Source organism: Condylura cristata, unplaced genomic scaffold (genome assembly GCF_000260355.1).
Source record: "Condylura cristata isolate star-nosed mole 26May11 unplaced genomic scaffold, ConCri1.0 scaffold00002, whole genome shotgun sequence".
In the NCBI taxonomy this organism is placed as follows: domain Eukaryota; kingdom Metazoa; phylum Chordata; class Mammalia; order Eulipotyphla; family Talpidae; genus Condylura; species Condylura cristata.
In genome coordinates this window covers 80601987-80613020 of record NW_004567103.1, presented here as the reverse complement: position 1 = coordinate 80613020, position 11034 = coordinate 80601987, and the positions used below count along the sequence as shown (strand labels likewise).

At 42.9% G+C, this 11034-nt stretch overlaps 1 protein-coding gene across 1 annotated transcript in view; it reads right to left on the bottom strand.

The window, feature by feature from the left end:
- The window catches only part of CFAP221 (cilia and flagella associated protein 221), a 79691-nt gene that overhangs the window by 27883 nt on the left and 40774 nt on the right, over positions 1 to 11034 (bottom strand). The window contains exons 7-10 of the mRNA XM_004674718.2: positions 2253 to 2412; positions 1217 to 1337; positions 1022 to 1133; positions 724 to 832 (exon numbers count right to left, since the gene is read on the bottom strand). Coding sequence (XP_004674775.1) covers positions 724 to 832; positions 1022 to 1133; positions 1217 to 1337; positions 2253 to 2412 — 502 coding nt within the window. The remainder of the gene's footprint in view (positions 1 to 723; positions 833 to 1021; positions 1134 to 1216; positions 1338 to 2252; positions 2413 to 11034) is intronic.

Below are 11034 nucleotides of genomic sequence, written 5' to 3'. Positions count from 1 at the left end.
ACCAGAACACAGACTGAGACAGAAGAGTAAGGAGCTTCTATAAGACATGAAGTTCATTCCCCTGTGCCAGGCAGGTAGAGCAGAGGACACCTGAGCACACCTTGGACACGGGCCTGTCCTCCTGGTGTGGGAAGTGGGTGGCAGGGCACGGACAAGGGGCCTCTCCATGACTTCTCCCAGAGGCCCCTTTTGATGTCAAGCGTTTCTAAGTTTATTTTAGCTGAATCTGCGCACATGGGTATGGCTTGTATGAGCTACTAAAACATGATGCAGAGGCTCCATTTTGACTATGGAACACAATAAAAGAGGTCTCACGTGTGAGGCTGAAAATCTCAGCGAACTCTACCCCAGCCTTTACTGCTGAGCTCCCCAAAAGGCACAGGGGCTAGTGGTGGGGTGAAAGATAGTGGGCAAAATTTGGGGTGCCTGGGTTGCTTCGATTTGTCCTTGAGGGGTGGTGCTAGCAACAGGGGGCAACAGGGAGCAGCGTCTGGCCTTTCTCCACAGAACACTGGGTTCTGCCACTGCCTGGTCATACCTCTGAGAGTTTGGCTTGGTCCCATTGATTTATTCCTAATAAAACTTGGGTCCAGTGGAGGAGAGAGAATAATTAAATTTTTCAATAGGCACAAAAAATATTGCATTTCATTGTCTTATATCTAAAAAGTCATTAACCAAAAACACTGCACAGCCACTTGATATAAATAATTGCCCAATATTTACCACTTAAGATGATTTTCGATCTCCTGGTAAGTGGCCTGTCTGACTTTTTGCTCAAAGAGCGCTTCCTTCATCTGTCTTGTTTTTGAAATCTCATTGCCTTGGTCCAACACTGAGAGTAAGAGCAAACAGCAATTAGAACAGTAATCAAATCAGTACCCTGCACTAAGAGAAAAACACATTTCCAATGACAAAACATAGCAATCAACCGAGTTTTATTGTTACTACTCATAAATAGTAAATGTGCAAGCATTAATTCTTTCATATTCTACTCAGGAGCTGATTTATGAAGGATGGTTACCTTCTCTTAACTGTTTAATCTTCAGTCTTCCTGGTTCTTGGTTTAAAACAGTTGCCACAGCAAATGGATTTGATAAATTTACTGGAAACCTCAAGTTCTGATACTCAATTTCCTGGAGCCAAATCAGGAGGGAAAACTGGTTATTTTACCTCTTTGTCATAGCTTCCCTCATGCTTAGTGTAAAGCTCATTTTACCTTGAGTTGTGGAGGCTTTGCCTTTACTGGAAGTTGATGAAAATTTACACGTGACATTGCCTTTTCGGGAGGAATGTCTACTTTTTTAGAAAGGGTAGTTAATCTTTCAAATTCTTTTGGTCTATAATTTAAAATAGATTAAATTAGTATACATTTCCAAAACACAAGATGCCTATTTTTATGTTCCTGCTGATAATACCATGACTTACAGCCATTAATTACTATAAATAAACTGAAAATCAATCTGTGCACTAAAACAGTGGTCTATTAAACTAAATGCGAAGTCAATATACCAGAGTATAACCATATGTGTGTGTATACATAAATCTATCTATCTATATATATATAGATAGATATATATAGTCTACCAGTGGATGTTTTTCCTCATATTTTCAAATAATGTAGTAAGTAGAAAACCTGACATGCTGAAAAATGCTCTGACAGTTTAGCATGATTCAATTCTAGGCCGTTGATTTTTAATAGCTAAATTTACTACATTTAAAAAAATCCTATAGTGATTTATTTCCCTAGTAAAATAATAATTGATTGTGCTTGCTGTTTGAAACAAGGTCTCCTAAAAAAGGGTTTTAGATGCAGTTTGAGGTCTCTTCTATACATAAACGCAACTGTCCTTGGACACAAGTAGGCATAGACAGAGCTGCTGCATACTTGCCATACTTCTCTAGCGTGAGATGTACTAGAACTGCAGGCTGGGAAGACAGCCATGTCTTGAGACAGTCCTTGAAAACATGAACAGTACAGCAAATAAAGTGCTAAGCTCCAGCTGGGTACCAAAATATAAATATCTAGGGTCAAAATTTTAAACAACACATCAATAGTCATCAGTGAAAAAGAGGTATAGAAAATCCCTTTTCTCTGTATTTCCTCTCTCGGCAGAGCAAACCACTATCAATCGCGCTGGGGTCTCAAAGTGTATTTTGTGAAACTGTATCACTTACTTTAAGTAGAAGAAAGGAAGACTTGGATTTTGGGTAAAGTTTTGTGAATAAACACAAATAGTTCAAAGTGGACATACGTTAAGCCTGTGTTGGGATAGCAGGTTCCAGTAAAGACACATTCGTATGGTTGCGAGTTGAACTCTGAGATCCAGAGCTGCACCTTTATTTGTGCAGTCCCATACTGAAAGGGGGTGAACTTAACAGTCACATTCACCTTTCCGTTAGCCGGAATTATTCCTGAGAGGAGAGAAATGAGAAAACATGGTACTTTCTCTTCTTGCCAAATCTAGTCAAACAGGTTGTCACACATAGAGACATTCTTCCCGTGATAAGCACAAAGTTTCTTATTTTTCTCTGAGCTTTTCATTAAATACATGCGAAGCAATTTTTGCATTTACACTGATCTTATATACCAATTACCACACCAATTCTTTATAATACTTATCTGATTGTGCTTGTAGATAAATAAATATATCTCAATCAGCATTAGTGAATCAGAAACAAATTCCCAGAACTTCGTTACATTCATTCCCAAATGAATTGCTGTAAGTAACAAGGAGAAGCTTAGAGCAAATAGGAAAGTTTACGTCCAAGTAACGCAGCTCCCTATATTTTCATGCAGTTAGAGTCTCTCCTTTTAAATCTTTAGGATCAACTACGGTCCTTTCCAAAGTCAAATATCACACTGTGCCTTACTCCTGCTTTGTATGTCTGGTGCTATTGGGGCTTGGAATATAACACATCTCAACAAACATGAGTAAGAAAATAAAAAGGAGGGAGGAGCGATCAACTGCCTAAGTATGAGAGGAGCTAATGTTCTGACTTCCACTGAAGGCTCTTTGGTTTGCTTTCTAGATGACTCCTTCCACCCTGCATCTGGTCTCCTCACTGTCCTGCTGAGGCCTTGTGGCTCTCCCTCCCACCTAAGCCCTCTGTGCGTCTTGGACTACTCTCGTCCTTGCTCTCTAAGCTCAAGCATACAGACATTTCATTCAATCTTCCAGGTCTTCCCTGAGTTCTCACTGTGGGCCAAGCATCATTTTAGACACTTGAGATACATCTAGTGACAAACAAGAGAAAGTCCCAGATCACACTGAGCTTACATTTTCAGCTCAGGAAACAAAAGGAACCAAACAAGTGAATGTAAAATATCAAGTCATGTAGGGCAAGGAGAACATGATGTGCCATTTAAGACAGATGACAGAAGGGGGATGTTGGAGCCAACATCTGAAGGAAAAGAAAGGTCTGTGCTCTACGCCTCCAAGGCTGACTGAGCTCCTGCTCCCCAGGGACTTTCTCCACCTCTTCTTTTAGTTTCCTCATCCCACTCTCTGAACGACTCTGTACTGATGCCTTGCCCTAGAGTTGAATGTTAAATTTTACTGAAACAGGTGCACCGGCTCATTACCATGTTCCCAGATCCATAATGTGCTGAAGAAGTGAATGAACCTAACCTTCAGAACATATGGCAACCTACATAGTACATGAAACTCCTCCTGACATTTCACCCACAGGAAACTCACTCTCCTAAACATCTGTCAATCCATTTCTGCTCATGTACTACTTGCCTTTCAAAGTGTGCAACCTCCTGAATAGATTGTAAGTCCTTAATGCAGACACAAGGGCCCAGAGCTCTTTTATTTTTCCAGGATCCCCAGCACAAAACCAATTCAAAATTTGTGAATTTCCTGAACCCACATGTCAGTCTTTAAATGCAGACTGTAGATCCTAAAGTCTATAGCAGGAGAGAATGAAACAGCAGACAAGCCCAGTTCTTCTGGTCAACCTAAGACCGGCTGGATAGAATCTTCATCATGTGCTGGAGTTTAATACCTTGACTACCCACTAGGTCAAATATACTGTTTGGACCTGCAATTCACTGGTGGGCTTTAGACTAGGAACATTCTATTGCTTCTGCTCCAGTTCATTAACTTTAAAAAAAAAAAAATAAGAACAAGCTCTGGAGCAAGGATTAATGTTTGCCTTGACCTTGCTGATTTATTTTTAAGTGCTCCATGTCCAGACCTAATATATAAAGCACACTGGAAGTGTAGCCTAGGTAACTGGAGTACTCTGCATTTTCCATTAACAAGGATGCCAGTTAACAAAGCTGGTTGGCAGAATTTGGTTGGGGCCGATTGTCAAATGTTAATAGCCATAAAGTGTGGGCCAAGCATCACAGCTATCGCTTGGCAAAAAGTAGTAGTGGGTGAAAGGAGAGTAGGCTTAATGCTTGAAAGTGAGAAAGGCACCCCCAAAATTACTAGATATTTAGAAAAACCCCAAGTCATGATTTATGGTTTCATTCTAATTTCATCAGAGGCTAATTTCAGATGAATACCTTTAACATAACTAGAGATAATGTTAATTCAAAGGGCAGGGCGGTGGTGAGGGAAATACAAGAGAAAGAAACTAAAGGCTAATAAGCCCTACTTCATCAATAAAAGGGGTATTTGGAAGAAAGTGTAACAACATTGAAAGCTGCTATAAGAATAAATCAAGTCACCAGAAAGCCTTGATTACAAATATATGGACAGTAACTGAAAAGAGATGGAAAAATCAAAGTGCACTATTTGTTATGGCAGTAAGGTCTGTGGGCACTTTTAAAATTCTTTATTTTTAACACATCCATAAACTGTTATTACAGTATTGTTACAATTTTTTTAAGGATTTATTTATTTTATGCATAGAAGGGGTGTGGGCCAGAGGTGTGTGGGAGGAGAGGATTCACCAGAGACAGAGTGGAGAGCAGAACAGGCAGATGTACTGAAATATAATGCTGAGGGGAGCTGCAGGTGAGACAGGGGAGGTCTGCTGTGCCATGTGGGTCAGCTCCCTGGCTACAGAAGTGACAATGCTGAGATTTAACCCTTATACCACCCAGGAGGCCCCTATTGTTAACAATTTTTAAGTGTCTTTTTCTTCAAAAGTCTCAGAAAGTACAGCTTGTTCTCCCTAAATTGCCATACAGCCATGAACCCACGTGCTTGTGGTGTTAGTTTTGGTCTTCATCTCCAGAGATTTAGAGTTTCTTTCACTAGCTGTGTGACTATAGGTAAACTTAATCTGGACAAACTTCGGTTGGGAATTTAACAGATATGTGGTCTGAAGTCACCCATGAGCAAGCTGCTGACAAATTGAACAGTGTTTTTTATTTACTAGATAACAGGAGAGGCCTTCAAGTGCCCCATCTGACTCACCACAGTGAGTCGCAAGATGTCTACAGGGAGAGTTGGGGAGAGTGGTCAGCCAACACCACTGCCAAGGTGAGGCCCGAGGGACCGCCCAGATGGACTCACACCCCTGCCCAGCCTCACTCTGTGACTCAGCTCTGTTACTTTATCTCTAATTCAGTTTTCTCATCTGTAAAAAGGGATAAGGCTTGTAGGATAGAATAATGTACAGGGGATGATGCTTGACCCATAGCATGAGGCCTAACTGACACTTTAAACTAGTAATCATGTCCTGTGATTGAACTTTTCATCCAGATGTCAGGAAAGAAAATATTTCTTGGAAAAACAGACACTTGGCCCATTTGAGTTCCTTACAAGGAAGAGAGGACTGGCTCACGAACCCGGGTCACTGGGCTGAGCTTCCCAAAGCAGCAGGTCTCCCCTTTTGTGCCGCAGAAGGGCCAGATGCAGGCGAAACTATAGGGTGGAAGGCAAGCACTGGCCGGCCTCTGAGAAGGCTGATTCTTTTTATTAACAGTTTTTTTTTTTTTTCTGGTAGCAACATTGGTTTATAACATGCATATGGCTTCAGGTATATGTCATTAGAAATCAACATCTGCATGCTGTGTTATGTTCACCAATGAAAGTCTGCTATGTTATGTTCACCAATGAAAGTCCAATTCAGCCTCCACCATGCAATGTACCCCTATTTCTGCCCTATGCAAGTGCTCATAATCCTCTTCAACTCGGTCTCCTACTCTCCTTCCCTTGCTCACACCCTCCAGACATACTGGGCTGCTGCTGCTTTGCCTCAGAATTTGGCCATGCCAAGTCTGTTCAAACTTAACACCAATGAACTGGCAGCCTCATCTGCTCAAAATCCTCATCACCAGCTCTAACCCAGCTGGCATCTCCCTATCTATGGGTCTAAGCTGACTTTTCCTCAGCCGTGCTTTCCTGACTGACCACTTGGGTGCATCACCATATAACATCTTCCCTCAAGACCACTTCTACTCTGAGCAACATTCTTCTTGGTGTGCTGTTTCTCTCCCCCACACACTAGAATGTCAGTCACATCAGAGTTGGGGGACATTTGTCTTGTTCTCTGAGTACTCTAGTGCTGGTCACAGTGCCGGTGATGGCAGAGGCGGAGGACCTAGCTCTGGAAGGGGTTTCTGCATGTTCTTGTGGGGCCACGGGAAGGGTGAGAACCATATTGACAGACTCATCAGCACTTCTGGTGAAAGACAGTGAAATAAAACTATTTTAACTTGAGTGTCCTCCTGCAGAAACTCACCAATAAGGAAAAACACACCCAATGAAAGAGAAGAACCATCTTTTTAACAAATAAGAGAAATGACTGCCATCCGCCAAAGCACAACAAAGCAGCATATCCACCACATCCGGGAAAAGGAAGTAAGCAGTGTTCTGTAAGCTGAGAGGCCGTGGATATCTCCAAAAGTAAGCGTCACGGCTGAAAAAAAATGTTTCAACTACTCTTTGATAAAAGAGGCAAATTGTGGGAGTATGACTGAGGCTTTGGAGAAGTGGGGATGAAAAAAAAAAAAGAGAGATCCAATGCTACAGAAGAGCTGAAAAGAAGTAACTGCCAGAACACTTATTTCATCTTAGACCCAGGACCTACTCTGGAAGGTGGCTGGAGGTGACATCGTGGGGGTGGGTCAGGGGGAGGAGGATGGGTGGCTGCCTAATGGCACAGCACAGAAGACTGAGACCCTTATGAGTCACCAGCCCTTGAGGGCACAGAGCATGCAAGGAGATGCCCCCCCACCACGGTGTCAAGCAGACTGTTCCAGCTCTGCCCTCGGGAAACTCCCCTAAATGATCCATGCCTCAGACTCCTAATTTGAAAAGTAGACTTAATAATAGAATCTATTCATAAGAGTTGTTGGAGGTGGCCTTCCCTGGTGGCGCAGCGGGTTAAAGCACAGCACTGAGAAGCTAAAGCCACTTCTGCATGAGTTCGATCCCCGCCTGCCCTGGAGATGACCACATGGCGTGGCAGACCTCTCCTGACCCGCCCGCTGCTCCCCTCAGCAGTGTACTTCGTCGATCTGCCTGTTCTGCTCCCCGCGCTGTATCTGGTGAATCCTCTCACCTTCCGCATCTCTGGCCTATACTCCAGTTATGTATGAATAAATAAATAAACCTTAAAAAAAAAAAAAAGAGCTGTCGGAGGTATTAAATGTGTTATGTATTCACAATGTTGTCTGGCCCATGGGGGGCACTAGGTAAACATTAGCTATTATTACTATTATTATCATAATCCTTTTTCCTGAATTATTCTGCCGGTAGCAGATTCTATTCAAAGTTGAGTGGATTCTGAGCACAACCAAGTGTGCATAAAAACCACAGGTACCATGCGTAAAAACTGAAAATTTAAAGAGTAGTTCATTTTTCAGGAGCAAAGAAACATAAGGAAAATTAGGTCTTTATGGAACCCACGTCACAAGAAGACAAATCTCGAGGTGCAGGGGGTTCATCAGAGTCTTAAAGAAACTGTGGTCAGCATGCCTTTGGCACAGAAAGAGTTAACATAATTTGAGGGAGCACTGCCAGAGTTTGTTAGGAGATGAAACAGAGTTGTGGAGCTCAGGAAACAAACAAAAAAGAAAATAGAAGGGGCTGCCATTGAGGTTGATGCTGTCTGTGAAGGAGCAATAATAACACACACTGGCAACACAGACATGGCAGGGAGGGATGGAGCATTTGCCTCAAACAAAAATATTTTATTTTAAACTTATTAATTTATGCAAATAAGAACAGGGTGCAAGTCAGAGTGGGGGTGGGGGTGAGCATATTCACTAGAGAGGGTGGGAGCAGAACAGGCAGATCTACTGGAACACACTGCTGAGGGGAGCAGCAGCTGGGACAGAAGAGGTCTGCTGCGCCATGTGGGTCACCTCTCTGGCCGGGAATTGAACTTGTTCCTGCTGTAGCGGCTGCGGAGAGCTTCATAGCACTGTTTTTAACTCCTATGCCACTAGGGAGGCCCCCAAATTATTATTTTTTAAAGATGTATTTATTTATGCGTACAGAACTGGAGTATAGGGCAGACGGGTTGGGACAGTGAGAGGATTCACCAGAGACAGAGTGGGGAGCAGAACAGGCCGATCAATGAAGTACACTGCTGAGGGGAGCAGCGGGCAGGTCAGGAGAGGTCTGCCACGCCATATGGGTCAGCTCCCTCTCCAGGGATCAAACTTGTGCTGAAATGGCAGTAGGCAGCTTCACAGTGCTGCACTTTAACCACTACCCCACTAGGTTTGATGCTTTAGAAAGTTATTTAAAAGTTTGCTCTCGGGCCCTCCCTGCTGGTACAGCAGGTTAAAGAACAGCACTAGCCACTTCAGCATGAGTTTGATTCCCGACCCACAGGTGATCCTCGTGGCGTGGCAGACCTCTCCTGGCCTGCCCGTTGCTCCCCTCAGCAGTGTACTTCATCAGTCAGCCTGTCTGCTCCCCACTCCGTCTCTGGTGAATCCTCTCATCGCCCCCTGTACCTCTGGCCTGCACCCAGTTCTGTATGATAAAATAAATATTAAAGAAAAACTTTGCTCTCTTGCTTTTATGTCTCCTGAGCTTTCTTTTCCAACCCTGCATAAGCTCTCTGGTGGTTCTGCACTTGCTGAACCAGTGAGCCACCAGCAGCTCTTTGCTGGTATATCACTTTCAATTGTACCACTTGCTAAAGACATATATGAATGCCTCCACTTCTCTACAGAGCCCCGGAATCAGTATATATTTTCCTGGATGAGTCTGTTCGTGATGGTCCTAACGACCAATAATAACATTTTATGGGGATCAGTTTTGTGTGCTGGAGATGCAAAGTTCGTATCACCCCTTTAACAATCCTGATCTGTCCCTGCTCAGTCTGTGCAAGGGCTTGGGGGTTGTCTGCCCCACCTGTCCATAGGTGTACAGTGAGGAAAGGAGGTGCAGGGACAATTTATGTGTATTTCCATCTGGAAGAAATAGCTTTTGCCCATGGACTCTCAAAGGCTTTTGGGCTTTTAAAGTGAAGCTTGTTAATGATAAGATATCTCAGTCAGGGGTAATGGGGTCTTTGGAGAAAAATGAGGCAAAAAGGGGTTAAAACTCGCTCACTTCTTTTTGAAACCTAAATGGGCAAATACTGAGTGTGCGCACGCTGTGGCAGGTATTACGAGTGTATAGATGGTGCAGCTGAGCTGATGTAATGGTAACTAGGGATCAAGGCAGACCCAGAGGGCAGGAGGTGCATTCAGGTACAAAAACTCAGTGGGCAGGGTCCAATGTTCATGGCCTCCCAGAGGCAGGGGAATTTGCTCTTTGCTGGGATGTACCCAGCCCGCTGGGTTGGTGCCCCTGGGTGTGTGGGTAATACCAATGACCAAAAAGTAGCCTGAGGCCAAGGCAAGGGCAGAGATTCTGGTATTACTCACCAATCAATCTGAAGTTGTAAGAAATTTGCATTTAGGGAGAAAATGAAAAATATGAAATTGTTAACAAAGGGCCTCATAACTGAAAAAAAGGGGAGGAAAGTATTGAAACTTTGTATGTGAATTCTGGGCAACAGCCCATAGGAGCTCTTGCTTAACTGGCCATTTTATGCTACAGTTTGCCATTTAAATAAACTAGACAGACTCTTTCTGAGTACATGTGATACCAAGCAAATGTTCATGATCTCCAACTGGTCAAAAGTAAAGAAGGTCAACATTTTTTTGTGGCATATGGCTGGTCTTCAACTCCATGTACAGTTGGCTCTTCCAAAATTATCAACATATTTCTTGTTGTTTTAATTGCATATGATTTCCTGTCAGCTGCATGAGGAAGGTCAGGGAATCTTTTCCTCCCTTTCTCTCACCTCCATGGCACTGTCAACACAAGCTGGCTTCTGACAGTCACAGTACTCATCTGCATTAAGGATGCCCAGTGGGCAAATGGCAATTGAGTTAAAGTTGAAGGCACTATGTCAAATTCAGACCTTGTAAATGGAATTAGCTTTATTTAAATATTTTTCATTTGACAAGCCCACATACAAAATGCTTGGAAGACACAGATAAACAATGGGTCTGGTTCCTAGAGAAGATGTGCATTATAACCGAACTGTAATGTCTCTACAAACTTTAGCCAACCAGTTACCAAAGACATGCCCCAAAGTGCCTACAGATAGACAAGCTAACCGTGTAGCCCATGGTTCTTAGTTTGTAAAAATGAAGGCAATAATCACTTACTAAAATGTAAGCAGTGACTGCCCAACTCTAAGGTCTATGAAACAGGCTGGATGCCTGGTAGGCTATGACCCTTATTCACTATACAGAGAGACAAAGTTTTTAAATGGCAAGTGATGAGAGTCATTACTAAACATAATAGCCTCCAAAGTCGTATAGACAAATGTGCATTGATAACTCAACACAGTGGGAAACCAAAGTAAGAAAATGCCCAAGGACTGTGGATCAAGTGGTGCACTAAATCTCACAAAATAGCTATTTCAGGGACTGAAGGGTGGAAGCTAGATCACTTTGTAAAGCCACATTGGCAACACCACTTATTTAACACAGATCACTTAAAATCTGAGTGGTGCGACACTGCTCTTCAACATAACACTGGAAGTTCTAGCCAGAGCAATAAGACAGGAAAAAGGCATACAAGGAATTCAAATAGGGAAAGAAGAAGTCAAACT